At 24.2% G+C, this 16,136-nt stretch overlaps 9 protein-coding genes across 9 annotated transcripts in view, besides 30 other annotated features; 5 read left to right on the forward strand and 4 right to left on the reverse strand.

Annotated features, from left to right (window-relative positions):
* The window catches only part of EDI_194660 (serine/threonine protein kinase PAK, putative), a gene marked incomplete at both ends in the record, with an annotated part of 1,510 nt that extends 1,452 nt beyond the window's left edge, over positions 1 to 58 (forward strand). The window contains one exon of the mRNA XM_001733299.1: positions 1 to 58. This exon is cut by the window's left edge and continues 1,338 nt beyond it. Within this exon, the coding sequence (XP_001733351.1) occupies positions 1 to 58 (58 nt within the window).
* A 183-nt stretch (positions 59 to 241) lies between these two features.
* Positions 242 to 430: a sequence feature (AT_rich).
* Positions 431 to 555: 125 nt separating this feature from the next.
* Positions 556 to 587: a sequence feature (AT_rich).
* A 206-nt stretch (positions 588 to 793) lies between these two features.
* Positions 794 to 1,408, forward strand: EDI_194770 (uncharacterized protein; the record flags this gene model as incomplete). Its single annotated transcript, XM_001736721.1, has 1 exon — positions 794 to 1,408. The coding sequence occupies one exon, from the start codon at positions 794 to 796 to the stop codon at positions 1,406 to 1,408; it is 615 nt and encodes a 204-aa protein (XP_001736773.1).
* Positions 1,409 to 1,438: 30 nt separating this feature from the next.
* Positions 1,439 to 1,518: a sequence feature (AT_rich).
* Positions 1,519 to 1,564: 46 nt separating this feature from the next.
* EDI_194780 (uncharacterized protein) lies at positions 1,565 to 3,142 on the reverse strand (the record flags this gene model as incomplete). The annotated part of the gene is made up of 2 exons (XM_001736722.1): positions 1,565 to 1,902; positions 1,957 to 3,142. The coding sequence occupies 2 exons, from the start codon at positions 3,140 to 3,142 to the stop codon at positions 1,565 to 1,567; spliced, it is 1,524 nt and encodes a 507-aa protein (XP_001736774.1).
* Positions 1,868 to 1,951: a sequence feature (AT_rich).
* Positions 1,985 to 2,040: a sequence feature (AT_rich).
* Positions 2,122 to 2,156: a sequence feature (AT_rich).
* Positions 2,248 to 2,303: a sequence feature (AT_rich).
* Positions 2,432 to 2,465: a sequence feature (AT_rich).
* Positions 3,143 to 3,285: 143 nt separating the features above from the next.
* Positions 3,286 to 3,474: a sequence feature (AT_rich).
* A 21-nt stretch (positions 3,475 to 3,495) lies between these two features.
* Positions 3,496 to 3,528: a microsatellite.
* A 46-nt stretch (positions 3,529 to 3,574) lies between these two features.
* Positions 3,575 to 4,249, reverse strand: EDI_194790 (uncharacterized protein; the record flags this gene model as incomplete). The annotated part of the gene is made up of 1 exon (XM_001736723.1): positions 3,575 to 4,249. The coding sequence occupies one exon, from the start codon at positions 4,247 to 4,249 to the stop codon at positions 3,575 to 3,577; it is 675 nt and encodes a 224-aa protein (XP_001736775.1).
* Positions 4,250 to 4,449: 200 nt separating this feature from the next.
* Positions 4,450 to 4,492: a sequence feature (AT_rich).
* Positions 4,493 to 4,548: 56 nt separating this feature from the next.
* Positions 4,549 to 4,631: a sequence feature (AT_rich).
* Positions 4,632 to 4,850: 219 nt separating this feature from the next.
* Positions 4,851 to 4,917: a sequence feature (AT_rich).
* Positions 4,918 to 5,177: 260 nt separating this feature from the next.
* Positions 5,178 to 6,488, forward strand: EDI_194800 (beta-amylase, putative; the record flags this gene model as incomplete). The annotated part of the gene is made up of 1 exon (XM_001736724.1): positions 5,178 to 6,488. One exon carries the CDS (start codon positions 5,178 to 5,180, stop codon positions 6,486 to 6,488), a length of 1,311 nt encoding a protein of 436 aa, XP_001736776.1.
* A 67-nt stretch (positions 6,489 to 6,555) lies between these two features.
* Positions 6,556 to 6,583: a sequence feature (AT_rich).
* Positions 6,584 to 6,798: 215 nt separating this feature from the next.
* Positions 6,799 to 6,834: a sequence feature (AT_rich).
* A 33-nt stretch (positions 6,835 to 6,867) lies between these two features.
* On the forward strand, positions 6,868 to 8,806 carry EDI_194810 (uncharacterized protein; the record flags this gene model as incomplete). The annotated part of the gene is made up of 5 exons (XM_001736725.1): positions 6,868 to 7,072; positions 7,161 to 7,229; positions 7,547 to 7,610; positions 7,852 to 8,633; positions 8,742 to 8,806. The coding sequence occupies 5 exons, from the start codon at positions 6,868 to 6,870 to the stop codon at positions 8,804 to 8,806; spliced, it is 1,185 nt and encodes a 394-aa protein (XP_001736777.1).
* Positions 7,292 to 7,346: a sequence feature (AT_rich).
* Positions 7,888 to 7,929: a sequence feature (AT_rich).
* A 41-nt stretch (positions 8,807 to 8,847) lies between the features above and the next one.
* Positions 8,848 to 8,908: a sequence feature (AT_rich).
* A 52-nt stretch (positions 8,909 to 8,960) lies between these two features.
* Positions 8,961 to 9,081: a sequence feature (AT_rich).
* Positions 9,082 to 9,117: 36 nt separating this feature from the next.
* On the reverse strand, positions 9,118 to 11,454 carry EDI_194820 (micronuclear linker histone polyprotein, putative; the record flags this gene model as incomplete). The annotated part of the gene is made up of 1 exon (XM_001736726.1): positions 9,118 to 11,454. One exon carries the CDS (start codon positions 11,452 to 11,454, stop codon positions 9,118 to 9,120), a length of 2,337 nt encoding a protein of 778 aa, XP_001736778.1.
* Positions 11,195 to 11,280: a microsatellite.
* A 614-nt stretch (positions 11,455 to 12,068) lies between the features above and the next one.
* Positions 12,069 to 12,123: a sequence feature (AT_rich).
* A 402-nt stretch (positions 12,124 to 12,525) lies between these two features.
* Positions 12,526 to 12,580: a sequence feature (AT_rich).
* A 343-nt stretch (positions 12,581 to 12,923) lies between these two features.
* Positions 12,924 to 13,087: a repeat region.
* A 29-nt stretch (positions 13,088 to 13,116) lies between these two features.
* Positions 13,117 to 13,144: a sequence feature (AT_rich).
* Positions 13,145 to 13,222: 78 nt separating this feature from the next.
* Positions 13,223 to 13,376: a repeat region.
* Positions 13,377 to 13,427: 51 nt separating this feature from the next.
* EDI_194830 (uncharacterized protein) lies at positions 13,428 to 14,027 on the reverse strand (the record flags this gene model as incomplete). Its single annotated transcript, XM_001736727.1, has 1 exon — positions 13,428 to 14,027. The coding sequence occupies one exon, from the start codon at positions 14,025 to 14,027 to the stop codon at positions 13,428 to 13,430; it is 600 nt and encodes a 199-aa protein (XP_001736779.1).
* Positions 14,028 to 14,074: 47 nt separating this feature from the next.
* Positions 14,075 to 14,128: a sequence feature (AT_rich).
* A 65-nt stretch (positions 14,129 to 14,193) lies between these two features.
* On the forward strand, positions 14,194 to 15,816 carry EDI_194840 (uncharacterized protein; the record flags this gene model as incomplete). Its single annotated transcript, XM_001736728.1, has 1 exon — positions 14,194 to 15,816. One exon carries the CDS (start codon positions 14,194 to 14,196, stop codon positions 15,814 to 15,816), a length of 1,623 nt encoding a protein of 540 aa, XP_001736780.1.
* Positions 15,206 to 15,234: a sequence feature (AT_rich).
* A 34-nt stretch (positions 15,817 to 15,850) lies between the features above and the next one.
* Positions 15,851 to 15,942: a sequence feature (AT_rich).
* An 18-nt stretch (positions 15,943 to 15,960) lies between these two features.
* Positions 15,961 to 16,035: a repeat region.
* Positions 15,963 to 16,124: a repeat region.
* Between the last annotated feature and the right edge of the window lie 12 nt (positions 16,125 to 16,136).

Genomic DNA, 16,136 nt, shown 5'->3' on the forward strand with positions numbered 1-16,136 from the left:
TTTTAATGATTATCTTCTATTATGGAAAATGTTCTTTCTAATGAAAAAAATAACTTAATAAGTTAAAACTAGTACCATAACTAATCTTATATTTTAATATACTTCAAAACTACTTGGATTATAGAATAATTAATACTATTTCAGTAAACAAACAAATAGATTTGTATAAGTGAAATAAATTAGACGAAAATAAAATGAATAAGTTAAAGAATCTTTATGAATAAAAGTTTATAAACAACACTATTTTATATAAATTTGAAAATTAAAATAGAATTAATCATTTAATAAATTACTTTTTTCTATGATGATAAAAATTTATAAAAATAAAAATATAATATTATAATTAATAGTTTACAATCACTTTTTAGATATTATTTTTTATTTTAAAATAGAAAGATTAAAAAAGAATATATTTTAATTGATAAAAATAGACTATTTAGAAGGTCTGATACTATTTTTAATTTATGAAGAGAAGAAGATGAATTAAGATTTCAAATAAGAATACTCAGAGAAAAAATTTGAGAGAGAAAGAATTATAAAATACTTTCTAAAAGGATTAAAATATAATTATTTTTTTATTTTTTTAACGCTAGCAAGTAACCAACAATTAAACGAATAAAGAGTAATTCAAATTATTGAATATTAATCAAAACAGGAATTGTACTAGGGGTAATATAATAGTAAAAAGAAGATAAAAAAAGGAACTAGACTAAGAGTTAACAGTTTTAAAGCAAATACGGTTTATTTAAACCTATTTTAATCTTAAAACCTATTTGTTGTTTTAGTTGAATTTATGTCTTCATCTTCATCTTCTTTCAAAGAAGAAATTCCAGAAACTCCAAGATATATTGTTAATAAGAGAAAGCTTCAAAACTACGAAACTATGCAACATGCTATATTAATTTCATTACTAAGCCCTTTTTGTGGTTTTTCAATTAAGAAACCAAGAAAACAAACATTAGTGAGACATTGTATGCCACGATTAAAAAGTCTTCTTTTTGAGAATGAAGAAATTGAAGTCATTAAACTTGCTGATACTCTTTGTAGACCAATTTTTGAAAATGAGATTGAAAAAGGAATGAATAAACAAACAGCTTTTAGAAGATTTGAAAAAAACAAAAGAATATTTGTTATTAACTTACTTTATGACTTATGTTTAGAAAAAGGATATTTCTTTGATGCTAGACAATCAAGAAAGACAGAAAAAACTATTAGATTAGATAGGATTAAAAGAATCTTTTTCAAAGGAACATATTTAATGGATTTTGATGAATTAATGGAACAAGGTGAACTTATTAATAATTATCTTAATAGAATTATTTCAGACAAAAGAGGAGTTATTGCTCGTGCTGATAAAAAACTTATGAATTTCACTTCCTTTAATTTTAAAAAGCTTACTACTTGTTAAGACAAGTAACTTTTGTAATTACAACTCCTGTTAATTATTATTTATATTTCAATTAAAAAAAAAAATAAAATGAGGAATTTAAAATAATAATATGTTTAAATTAAATAAAAGGAAAATAAGAGAGTTTCTTTAATTAAAATCTAAATATTTACATGTTTACATGAAAACAAAAAGAAGAATACTCATAAAGACTATTATTCTTTTTGATGATGATGTCCTTTTATTTAAATTAGGTTTTATTACACAAACACTTCCTTTTGAACAAACATAACCTGTATTACATTTACCACAAGGAGGATGACAACCTTCTTTCCATAAATGAGTAATATTTGATTCAATAACTGAATTAGAACCATCACATTCAGCATAATCACAATCATATGAATCAATTGAACATTGTTTAAAAACAATTTCTTGTCTTGGAATAAGATAAGTATCATAAATAGTTAATGACTCTCCTTTATTTATATTAAATTTAAGACTAATAAAATTAACTATATTTATAAATAATTTATTATATTTTTAAATAAATAAATAATAAAACAAACTGTATTGTTCACATCGTTTATTTAATGCAAATAAATATGTTTTATAATAAAACATTTCAGTATAATTTTCAAATTTTTTAAATACAGTTTGTTGACAATATTCATCTAAAAAAGAAATTATTTGATTTGATACATTCATATTTAATAATTTAATAGAATCAAGTGTTATATTTGATTTAGTTTTAATATTTAAAATAAATGATCTAAAGTGATATGTAATTTTAAAAGAAGTAGGATATTTAATACCAATAATAAGTTCATTTGAATCATCAGTTGAAGTAATTTCAATTGTATTATTTATTGTTTTTATTAATGGAATATTTAAAGAATTATTAATTTGATAAAAACTCCAAGTAAAATAATTATCTTCATATTTGTCTTGAGTTAAAACAAATTGGTTTGGAACATAATCACATTTTTCAGTACTATATTTTCTTGGATATGTAGTTGAAGATGAATATATTTTTCCTTTTTCAATATTTTTAATAAAAATATTTAAAACATATTTTCCAGTTGAAATTAATCGAATTTCTGTTGAAGAATTAATAGAAAAATAAGTTTTTGGAATATGAAAATAATTATCATTATTAGAGAATGTAAATAATGAATTTCCAATTTGTATATATTTTGTTAAAAGATTAGAATTAAATGGTTGAAGAATATATTCAGAAAAGGTTTCATCAATAACAGCTATTTTTGGTTGAACACTGAATGGACAATCAACTAACCTAATTGATATTTGTGATGCGAGTTTTGATGCATCTTGATTTTCTGTAACTAAATAATTAAATGTATCTGAATTTACTATAATACTTCTTGCTGCACTACTTTTTGATATAACCGTTAAATTGGCCCAATATGAACCTGCAATCATACATGTAAATGGTTTTAATGATGGACCAAATAATTCAAAACATTGTCCACATCGTGATATATTAGTATCACTAAAATGATTCTTCATAAAGTCTTCATGAACATAACACTCTGCTCCAATAGAATGTCCTGAAATAATTTTTTTATAATTTGGAATTTTAGAAAAACATTCTTCATTCATTTTTGAATTTAACCCAAAAATCCCTTTCTTTCCAATATTGTCAATTGATCCAATTCTGTATGTGGTCTTTAACATTATTCTCTTTTTCCCCTTTCTATTTTTTACTTTGATAAAATAAAACAAACCATACATGGTGTGTAAAATGTTTGTACTGACTGAACTAAAACAATAAAGAAAATCCACAACATTTTATTGAATCTTTAACTATAACCTCTCAGTTCTCAATTTTTAAAAAAAAAAAAGAAACAATGTTTAATAGTCTTTTCTTTGAGAACTTTAAATTTTTCATTTATTATTTTATTATAAATCTTAAATTATCTTTTAAAAATGAATTTATTTTTCCCTTTTTAAAAAATAGAAAAACCTTTTAAATATCCTATTTTTAATCTTCTTAAAAAACATAAAAATAAAGGATTTACAAATTTTTGTTATTTAAAAAATAATAAAACAAAAATAATAAAAAACACTTTTTTTAAAAGAAACTTAAAATAAAAATAAAAATAAACAGTAAAAATAAACTAATCAAAAATGTACAATAATTTGATTCAAATCTTCTGTTGAGATTTAAAATGAAGATGAGATTGTTAAAGGAATCTGAGAAGAATGAGAATTGATTGAGGAAGACATTATTGATTGCACAAGTAACGATTGAATAGACTTATCTTCTTTTTTTAAAATTAGTTGTTTCTTATTTGAAAGAAGAGAAAGAAGATATAAGTTAATTTGTCTACCAAATGACATAATATTTTCTTTTGGAATAACGTCTTTTTCATTTAAATAAATTTTATCTATTCTTTCAATTTGAACTGATTTATTAGATTGTTTCGATAATTTTGAAATGAAATTAACACCAAGTTCATAACAAATATCATAAACTAGATTCATAATTGTAGCTGAAATATTCTTTTTATATCTTCTATTAACTGTTTTAAATGGTAATCCATTCTGAGTCTCTTCTTTTTTAATTAAACTACATTGATATTCAGCTAAGTCTTTAATATTTAAAATCGTTTTATCAATAATAATTGAAAATACAAAAGGAATAGTAGTTGTCATCTTTGATTGTTTCCCAGGTTTTTCTAAAACAATTGAAGCAAATTGATTTAATACACCAATTAATAAACAGTGTTGAAAAGCTAATTGATTCTTAAATTCTCTTTCTTTTCTAGCATTAATAGAATTTCCTCTTTTACATCCACTCTCAGTTGAATTAGATGTTACTTGGTTTACTTGTTCCATAATAGTCTTCTTTAATTAGTAATTTTAAAGATGAGGTAAGTTGGATTAGTTTCAAATGAAACTAATGTAACACCCTTATTGTGTTTTATTCCAAATTGATTTTTTCTGAAAAAGATATTCGATTCAAAGCTATTTATATACCACTCTTTTAACCAACATACTATCAACTTCTATTTTAATTCTATCCAACCAAAACAATGTTTTATTTAAAAAAAAAAACAAGAAGTTTTATAAAAATATTTTCGACGATAATTGAAAAGAAGGAAACAAAAATTTAATTGAGAATTTTTAACGACTTCTTATTATATTTTAAATTTTTTATTATCCTTAAAAGAAATATTCACAAAAATAAATCTATTAATAACTTAGTTAATTTTATTTTCATTTTCAATCCATAGAAATATAAACACATTTATAATAAAATTTTGTTTTTATAGTTTCCTAGTCAAAAAACGCATAAATGTTTTTGAAAAATTATTAGTTCTGATTCTTTAAAAAATTTCATAATCATTAAATTCATAACTTATATATATAGTTAATATAGGACTAGTGTTTATTTAAATAAGATAAATTCTAAGAAGTCAAGTCCATTTGTTTTGTGTATAAAAAAGTTAATTAATAAATACTCTTTAAATTAATAAGTAAGTAGTATTAAAAATTTATTTAATGTTATAGTCATTCTTCCTTAAAAGTTCATTTTAAAATAATTATGTTAGTGGTTGTTCAAGTTTTATACTTTCTTCTAAAAAAGTAAAACTAAAAAATAAAAAATAAAAACTTTGTAGAAGCATCTTATCTAGTCACAAAGTGTCAAGAATAGATAAAAAGAACAAAAAAGAAATAGTCGAAGTTCTATATGTAGAAGTAGATATTTATTTCAATTGTATTTCAATGCTTTTGAATTAGTAACTATTAAAATTATTATTTGATGTTATTGATACTATGCCTTATATCAATAGCTTTTGCTGTTGAAGTTAATGTAATGTTACCACTTGATGTAGTGACATCAAATGGATTAAATAATAAAAACCAACTTAAAAAAGATTTTAGTAAATTAAAATCTGGTGGAGTTGTTGGTGTTATGGGAGATGTTTGGTGGGGACTTGTAGAAACATCACCAAAAAGTTATAACTGGAACGGATATAAAGAACTTATTGCTCTTTGTAAAGAAACTGGATTAAAGTTCCAAGCTGTCATGTCATTCCATAAGTGTGGAGGAAATGTTGGTGACTCAGTTAATATTCCAATTCCACAATGGGTAAGAAATGCTGGTTCATCTCATGATGCATTTTTTAAAGATCCACAAGGAAATAAGAATGATGAATATATTGCTTTCTCTGCTGATTCAATGTCTATTTTCCAAGGAAGAACTCCACTTCAAATGTATAAAGATTTTATGTCATCATTTAAATCAACATTTTCTAGTTATATTAATGATGGAACTATTAATGAAATTCAAGTAGGAATGGGACCTTGTGGTGAAACTCGATATCCTTCTTATCCTCTTTCTCGTTGGACTTATTGTGGTGTTGGTGAATTCCAATGTTCTGATAAAAATTCTCTTTCTAAATTGGCATCTGCAGCATCAAGTGCTGGACATTCAGAATGGGGACATGCATCTCCATCAAATGCAGGAAATTATAACTCTAAACCACCATCATCAACTGGGTTCTTTGGAAATGGAAATGATAATTATAAAAGTGCTTATGGTAAGTTCTTCCTTGGATGGTATCAACAACTCCTTCTTGATCATGCTAATAATGTTCTTTCTGCTGCTAAATCAGTTTTTGGTAATTTAGCTATTGCAGGTAAAGTTGCTGGTATTCATTGGTGGTATAATGATCAGTCACATGCAGCTGAATTAACTGCTGGTTATTATAACACAAATAATCAAAATGCATATGCTAATATTGCTAATGTATTTAAAAAGTCTGGAGCTCGATTTGATTTTACATGTCTTGAAATGAGTGGAACTGATGGAAATTGTGGTTCTACACCTGCTAATCTTGTTTCTCAAGCATATAAAGCTGCTGGATCAGCTGGAATTGGAAAATGTGGAGAAAATGCACTTGAATTATGTGGATATGGAGGATGTAATACTAATGGATTTAATCAAATTGTAAAACAAGCTAAGGGTAATGGACTTATTTCATTTACTTATTTAAGAATGACTAGAGCTCTTCTTGATGATTCAACAGCTTGGGGACAATTTTGTTCATTTGTTAAGTCAATGAGATAAATTGTTAGTCATTCATTATTTTTTTTAATTTATTGGTTTTTAATAGTCAATCACTTTTAATCTTTACTATTATTAAACAAATATTTTTTTATTTTGTTATATGAAAAAACAAAATCATGGACTAACTTAGTTTTATTTAAATTATCTTCATCATTACGTTAAAAGATTAAACACTTATTTTTCTGTTTCTGTTAGTCTTCTTTTAGAAAAGAATGAGTTAATTACTGTATTGTGTTTTATTTAAAAAGACAATTTATAATTAAAATCTCCTAAAAGAAAAATAAGACAAGAAAAAATCTTTTAATTTCAGATTTTTATTATCTTTTCATAATAAAAATTTTTAAAAGTTATCAAAAAAGATTTTTTTCATCTCATTTCCATGGCTTCTGAAAACTCACAACAACCTCCTTCTGTTTGGACTGAAGATGAAATTGAACAAAAGATTAATGAAAGAGCAGAAGAATTATTTCAAGCAATGATTAAAGAACAAAATAGGAGAAATAAAAATTATTATCAAAAACCACTTACGTCATATTATTATCACCACGAACAAAAAAAAGAACAAAGGCATAGAGACTGTAATAGTTTTGATGAATCATAAAAACAATTCTTTCATTTTATTATTTATTTCTGTTTGAAATTAAAGACATTTTCTTATTAAATACAAAAAAGAATTGAATAATAAAAAGAAAATTGTTCAATTATTTAATGCCAGTTGTTTCAATTTAAAAATTTCTATAAGTCTATTACTTAAAACAAAAAAAGGAATGATTTATAAAAATTTAAAGTGTTTTCTTTCTTCGTATAATAATAATTCTTAAAAAATATTATTCAATAAAAAACATTTATATTAAAATTCTTTTTCCTCTTTTTCTCTTTGTTTTAAATTGTTCAGTTATTTATTTTATTCTTTATTTCATTTATTATTAGTTTTTGTTTAACCCATTTAGAAATAAAAACATTTTCTTGAATTTATTAAAAAAAAACTTATTTCATTCTGGTGAATATAGAATAAAGATAAATTAGAAGAATTAATCTCTTTAGAGAGTGAGTGACAGGATGTGACCTCTGCTGCAAGAGAAGATATTTCTTTTTTTTTTTGAGACCTAATTTAATTCACTTGTTATTTAAAAAGATTTGATTTATAGTATTTTCAATTTCCTTTTTTGAGGAGAATCAAAGAAAATATTATATGAGAACCTTTAAAGAAGTAACTAGATAAAGGTTAAAAGGATAAATGAGGTGATTTATTAAAACATATTCCAGTTTAATTTAAATGAACAAATCATAAAAAAAAGAATAAAGATTTTATTCTCTTTGAAACTAATAAAAAATAAAAAGAAAGAACATAAATGAATAACAGGAAAAAAATTGATAATTATTCGATGATGATTGTTGGTAAATATTTTAAAACAAAAAATGATTATATTAATTTAATAATGACAAATTCAAGGTTTAAAAGATTTAATGAAATGTATTTATTTAATCCTATTTCTATTTCATCTCTTAATCTTTTTCCTTCCATTAAAACATTATTTCTTTTTAACCAAAATGATGTTAATGAATATTTAATGAAACAAGTAAAGAATATTGTTATTTCTTTTAAAATTAGTTATTCACAATACCTTTATTATAAACGTTTTTATTCATCCATTTCTTTTAAGAATATAAGTTATACTGAAGAAGATTGTTTTAAATTTGGTAAAACATTAAAAGACTCATGTCATTCATTGGAAAATGATAGCCTTGAATATTATAATTCACAAATAATATCTTTTGGTTCTACTCTAAGAAATATTGGCTCTAATTCACTTTCTAAATGTCCTTATTTAAAAGAATTAAATCTTCCAAGTACTATTCTTACACTCAATACACATTGTTTTTCTTGTAATTACCAATTAACTTCAGTTACAATCTCTGCACTTATCAAAGAACTTCCTTCATATTGTTTCTTTAAATGTACTTCACTTCAACAATTATTCTTCTATCCAAAATCAAACTCTTTTGCAATTACCCAATTTAACAATTCTTGTTTTGAACAATGTATTAATTTGAGTATATTAGAAATACCTTCTAGTATTACAAAAATAGGTTCTTGTTGTTTTTTCAATTGTTATTCACTTACTATGTTAAAAATACCTAAAGGTATTGAAATAGACTCTTCGTCATTTACCAATACTAATTGTACTTTTACATATTACTGATTATAGTTTATTTTTATTAAACCAAATAGTATAATTTATCATGTTACAGTCGATTCTGATTATATCTCTAATACAATAATTCTTCATAAATCAAATGAGCAACACTCTAATTAATACTTGTTTTTTTAAACACATTATTAATACCTTTGTTAAACTTATTTATAAAGATTTAATCAATCAATAACTTAATTATTACTAATAAATAAAATTAATAAACGGTTATATTATTAGTGAGTTAGTTTATATGAATACCTTTATTCGAAATAACATTAATAAATTGAATTTATAAAGTAAACATATAATGAAGTTATTAATTTTATTTATTCTTTAATAATTCAGATAAAAACAAAGTTTAAATCAGTAATAATTTATAAGAAAATATTTTTATTCTTATCAAAAAAACCAATTAAAAATACTTGTTTAAATTAGAAATTCAATTTAAAACCAGCTCCAACATAACCACCTTTAGCAGCTGATTTACCTGCATTCACACTAAATTGTGAATTCTTTCCAATATTATAGTTAATTCCTCCACTATACTCTAAACCATTCTTTAATGAATTGCTTACTTGAGCATTAGCAGACCATTTGTCATTAAAGCTATGTTGGACTTCAGCACCATATTTCCAATCTTTACCAAGATTTGACTTTGTATACATTCCATTAACTGAGAGTTGTGTATTAGTTGTTGGTGAGAAATTAATTTTTCCGTTAGCATTCTGAACACCTTTACTAAGGGATAAATCACCAGTAATATCCCACTTACCATTATTACTTTTATAATTTCCTCCAAGTCCAATCATATTATTATTATTTGTTTGGTCTCTTTTAAGTGAGGCATATAAATTACTGTTCTCATTTGGTTTGTAATTTAACTTTGCTTCAAAATCAACGTTTCTTTTTCCATCAATCTTAGTTAGTTTACCTCCTAAACTAGCCCCAAACTTATTATTTGGATTAAATTCAGCACTAATTCCAGCAGAATTAGTCTTTATTCCTTGGTTATCTTTTGTGTGTTTTAAATCTAATGACCCAGTAAATTTATCTGCTTTATAATCTAATTTACTAGAGAGTGTATTACTTCTGCCATCTGGAGTTGACTTAATTGATCCACTACTACTCACTGTTGAATGATCATTGATTTTGTATGTTCCTGTAGCAATTGCTGAACGTGAAACACCATTACTATTCTTAGAACGTTTAGCATCAAGTGACCCATCAAATTTACCATCTTTACTTTTGTAATTAACAGAGCCATGTATTTCGTTACTCTTTTGACCATTAGTGTTAGCCATATTTCCATTAACTTTAGCTGTTAAACCACCATTAGTATAAGTAGCATCACCACTAATAGAATTAACTTTGTTTGTTCCATCATTTTTAGATTGTGCATTTATGTTTGCTTGTAATTTATCTCCATTGTAATTTGCTTTTCCATTTACTTCATAAGATTTTTGACCATTGGTATTAGTAAATTTACCATCAGCAGATAGTGTTGTTTTGTCATTTGGTTTATAAGTAACTGCACCATTAGCACTCGTAGTTTTACCATTAGAATCTTTATTGAAGTTAACACCAGCATTGGCTTGTACTTTATCTCCTTTATATGAAGCATTAGCATTACCCTGAACAGTAGTTTGTCCATTAGTCTTTGAAACCTTACCATCAGCAGAGATTGTGGTCTTATCATTTGGTTTATATGTGACATCACCACTAATAGAATTAACTTTGTTTGTTCCATCATTTTTAGATTGTGCATTTATGTTTGCTTGTAATTTATCTCCATTATAATTTGCTTTTCCATTTACTTCATAAGTTTTCTTTCCATTGGTATTAGTAAATTTACCATCAGCAGATAGTGTTGTTTTGTCATTTGGTTTATAAGTAACTGCACCATTAGCACTCGTAGTTTTACCATTAGAATCTTTATTGAAGTTAACACCAGCATTGGCTTGTACCTTATTGCCATTGTACGAAGCATTAGCATTACCCTGAACAGTAGTTTGTCCATTAGTCTTTGAAACCTTACCATTAGCAGATAATGTTGTTTTATCGTTTGGTTTATATGTAGCACTTGCACTAGCACTTGAAGTAGTAGAACTGCCATCTTTATTAATTCCTGCTTTTGCATTAGCTTGTACTTTTTTACTATTATAAGAGGCATTTACATTGGCGCCGGCTTTATTAACACCATTTTGTTTACCATAATAAGCATTTCCATTAACATTGACACCATTTTTACTGTATTTTCCATCAACAGAGGCACCATAAGTTTTTCCTTGAGGAGAAGTTTGATAACCAGTTTTAGCTGTTGCTGTTACAGGACCTTTGTTATAGTTAATATTACCAGAAACACCAGCAGTGATACCATTTGGAGTTTTTTGTGCACTTACAGAACCAGAGACTTTGGTGTTTGGGCCTAAATTCTTTGAAACGGTAGCAGTCTTCTTACCATTCTTGTCAGTAGTTACTTGAACTGATTGTTTTAATTTAGAGACTACATTTGGTTTTTTTGTAGTGTTTTGAGTTGTTTTTTTTGGTTGTGGCGCTTGTGTGTTCTTATTTTGTTTTACTTTTTGTTTACTTTTTGGTGGATCAACTGATTTAGTAGAAACCTTATTAGCAGGTTTAGGTTTTTGGGTTTTCTTCGAATTTTTTGGAGTAGGGGCATCGTCTAAAAAGTCTGAGTAGTCATTATTAAACGATGAAGCAAAAGAGCCAAGAACAAGAAGGACACATAGAAGGAAGAGAATTCCTTTCATTAAAAATATGATTTTTCAATTCTTTTTTCCATTTTTTTTATTTTTCGTCTTCTTTAAAATTACTTCTTTAAGAAAGAATAAATTTAAGAGAAAAAACTTAATCAGAAAAAATGAAGTTATAAATGAACTTGATCTTTATTTTTGATTTTTTTCCTTGTTTCATATTTTCTTTTTTATATTGCATAATTGTTTTTTCGTTTCTTAATTCAATCATCACTTCTCATTAAAGCGGATTTTTTATTTGTGTATTGATTCTTTCATTAGTATATTTTCTATTCGACAAACAACTATATTGTATTTACAATTTTTTTATTAATAAACATCAATAATGTAAATGTAAAACCTTTTCTATAAACTACATTATTCCATCAACGCACTAATTCATTTTTTATATAACACGATAATACACCTGTTCAATAAAAGTAAATTTAATAAGTTCTGAGCACTTTTGAATCGTTAAGGATGCAAAAATACTAAAACAAATCACATTTGGTTTCAAATCTTTATAAATATTCTGTTTCTAAGTCAATAAAATTATCATAAATTAACGGAAATTGTTTTTATTGTCTAAACTTAACAATACAACAATTAGAAACTATAATTTTAAGAAGTTCTTTATTTATACTTTAAATACATTTTTTAATAAACCAAAATATTTTTAATTAAAATGAGAATTAATGGTAAAACCATTTATATTCATTAAATTAAAAACAAAATAAATTCTTTTCTTGCTAATAGAACACTTACATCATTTATAAATAAGTATATTAGGCAAATCAGTTATACAATAAATTATGTATTTTGAGTATTGTAGTGTTGGGTATTTTTTATGAGATATCTTTGATTTATCCTTCAGTAAATTTTTAGACTAACAAACAATGAACATATCTTTAATAAAATTGTTTAAGTCATTAACCATTCAACTAACTCAGATTTATTTAAAAAAAAAGAAAATACATGAATATGAATTTATCTTTAGAAACAATGGTATTGAATAATTAATTATGAAAAAGTGGTGTTTAAATAAGAGTAACAACCAACATTTTCTTTACAAAAATATTATAAAGGTTCATTTATTTAATTATATAAAACTAAAATAAATTAAAAAGATAAAGATTATAATATTGTCAAAATAAGAAAACAATGAATATTATCTATTTAAATAGTCTTTGGATTATTGGAATAAATAATTAAGAATGATTATTTCAATGAACTCTACATGTTCTAATTCTTCTTTAAAATATTCAATAGAATATTCTTCTTCTAATATATTGTCAGAGCGTAGTAAAGTATAAGAATTTTCATATTTTATTAGGGAGAGTTTGTTTTACTTATTAAAGTCTAATTGCAATTTTAGTAATTGTAGTACTCTTATAATTCTTTGTGTGTTAAACCATTTATGCTAATAGTAAGGAATTATTTTTTCATACATTATCCTCTATTTTGTTTTAATTTCTATTAAATTTAACTATTTGCTAATTTAAATTCACTGCTTACATCATATTTTCTTTTATTTAATTTATTTATTAATTAATTATATTCTTCTTACTAATTGTTTTCTTCATTCTCTTAACTACTCAATTTGGATTGTCTTTTATTACTTCTACAATTCTTTTCTTTTGTTTCTTATTTGCCTAGTTTTTCTTTGTTTATTTTAGTAAGTTTAATTTTGTTATATTAAATTATAATACTCTCTATTATATCTATTACAATTATTGTTAAAGTAATTATAGTAATGAAATTGAGTGGAATAATTCATAACATTATTATAGTAATTATTGTGATAATATTTACTATAATCTTAATGTATTTCTGTTAATATAGATAATATTTATTTTCAATCATTCTTCTATCATTTATATTTCTTGGATGAAATTAACTTCTCTTTCTTATGGTATTGGTTTTTTACTTTTTATATTATTGTAAAAGTGTATTTTTGAAGAGATGTTTAAAGAAAAACACATGAATTAAGGTTAAATTGAATTTTTTTGAATAAGATTTAATAGCTCTTGTTCTATTTGATTAATTGTATCAATAGGAGGTATTTTTTGTAAAGAAATTAAGAAATTAATTTTGTCATAAATAGATTGTATTCCTTGAAAGTTAAAATCTGATGTAACATGAAGTAGTTTAAATAAAAATTTTTGGAATTCCATTAGATCGTTCCATTGTTTAGGAGTTTTTAGTAATGACTTTACCAAATTAATTTTACTACAACAGTTTGGAACTCCTTTTTCTACTCTTTTTTTTGCAAGGGTCAAGTCATTAATAAAATCTTTCATTCTATTATCAATACCAACAGCAAATCTATTCTCTTTAAGAGTGTTAAGACTATGAAGTAATTGAATAGTTATTTCTTTATATTTATCATATTCAATATATCCATTATTATTATAACGTTCAATTTCATCTATTTCTTGATAAATTATATAATACTCTTTCATTAATTCTTCTCTTTTATTTTCTTCAATTGTTTTAACACTAATTTGTCTAATTTGAAATGGAGTGTGTTTAATGGTATTAGTAATGATAGTCGTAGGTAATTGAATTGGTGGTAATTTGAGTTGGATCATAAAAGGAATTTAAGTTAAAATAATAATGAGACTTTTATTTGAGATGGATAATATTATAATAATATTATTTTTTTACTATTTTTATATACTATTATTTTTTTCTTTTCTCTTTTTCGATTTTCAACTTTCGTTGCTAAAATTTAAAAGTTAATTATTTCTTCTTTACATGTCTTATAACCCTCGTTGTTTGCACGTTACTTCCTCTCCTAAACAAACAAAAGAAGTAGTCAAGAAAAATAAAAAACCAAACCAAACAAGAAATGTTAAAGTAAATTTACTAAAAGAATTAACCCAAACATTAGAAAATGGAGTATTTCATTTTTATGACTTTGAGTATGCAGCTCAATTTTCAGAGAAGATTTTCCCTATTGAAATTGGTATATCAAGTTATTCATTAAAGGAGAACAAAGAGATAAATTCATACCATAAATTATTATATCCAGGAAAATTTAAAAATGTATTTGCCAGAACTCAAATGATACATGGGATTGATGCACGTGACCCTCGATTAGAACAAAATTATTCTTTAGTATGTATTGAATTAATAAAATATATTGAACAATTTCCTGGACTTGCATTCTTTGTATCAAAAGAAGAGTCATTAGCAGGAGATAAAAAATGTATTGATGAAATTTTTTTACGTGGAAATGTTCCAATTCCAAAACAAATTCGATTTATTACTCATATTCAATTATTTGATTATTGGTGTTCTATTCAACATATTGAACTTCATGAAAAACCTTCGTTTATATTAAATCATATTTTTAAACAATTAGAATGTGCAGAACGTTGTGAATATCATAAAAAAATTAATCAGAAATATCATTGTGCATTATCAGATGCACGTCATACTTCATTAATGGAATTAATTTGTATGAAAAGTTATGGAGCAACAATTATTGGAAGTGAAACATTACCATCAGTTAGGTTTGTTAAAAGTACATGGACTTTAAAAACAAATATTTTATTTGTTAATGCAACGTCATATCCAGATGGATCACCATTAGAAATAGCATTTACAATGTTTGATTTATCTCAGTTACAAATAATAGATCAACAAGTATTTTATCTTCAACCATTCAACGATAATATTTATTACTCTCCCTCTGGTGAAATAATAAATGATTATTTTGAATCTCATGATCTTACAAATGATTTATGTATCGATAAAATGAATGAATATATTAATTTTATTACAAAAAATAAAGACACAATTGTTGTTTGTCTTGTTGGAAAACTTACTAAACTAATTCCAACATTATTTATTACTCATTTCTTGTCAAGGTCTTTAGTAGAATTTGAGAAAGAGCTATTAGTTAAATTAGCTCAACAACACTTAGTCGTAACTCCAAAAGTACATATCTTTCAAAATGTCTTAAAATCGATTACATTAAAAGAATGTGATTCATGTAAATTACATATGGACACTTCTGAAGTATGTTGTTTACATTCGACTTATGACTTTATTCAAAGTATTCAATATGTAATAAGACATTTCTTTGAAGCTATACAACTTTGTGAGTCTAAAGAAAATATTGAAGAATCTCAAGTTGTAAAAACAAGGTGTGCTGTTATTAAATCAGAAACAAAGATGGTAGAAGACGAAGAAGAAGGTGATACTGATGATTCACAGATTAAAGAAATTCAAAATACTGAAACTGATAAACAACAAGACGAAATTAATGAATTAGAAAAGAAAATTAAGAAAACTAAAAAAGCAAGAAAAACTGTAAAAAGGAATGGACTTAAATCTGACAGTTCAACATATGCCTCATTCCATTTTGAATAACAATAAATCTTATTAAGTTTTAGATTTTTTTGACTTTTATTTTTTTTTAATTTGAAGAAAAACTATATTAAAAACGATTAAAATAATATTTTTTAACTATTATATTTTTATTAAATAAAAAAATAAGAAAGAAAAGAATAGAAAATAAAAAGTAATTAATTAAGTGTTAATAGAAATTTTTTTCATTTGTTCCTTGCTCTGGGGACTAATCCTATCCTTGAGTCGTTTCCTAGCAATTCTAATGAATACTTTTTTGTTGTGGTAGATGCGATATCATGACATCTATTATATATTTTGATACATGTTTTACTCTTTATGAT

The sequence above is a fragment of the Entamoeba dispar genome, genomic scaffold (genome assembly GCF_000209125.1).
Source record: "Entamoeba dispar SAW760 scf_1105229460033 genomic scaffold, whole genome shotgun sequence".
In the NCBI taxonomy this organism is placed as follows: Eukaryota; Evosea; order Mastigamoebida; family Endamoebidae; genus Entamoeba; species Entamoeba dispar.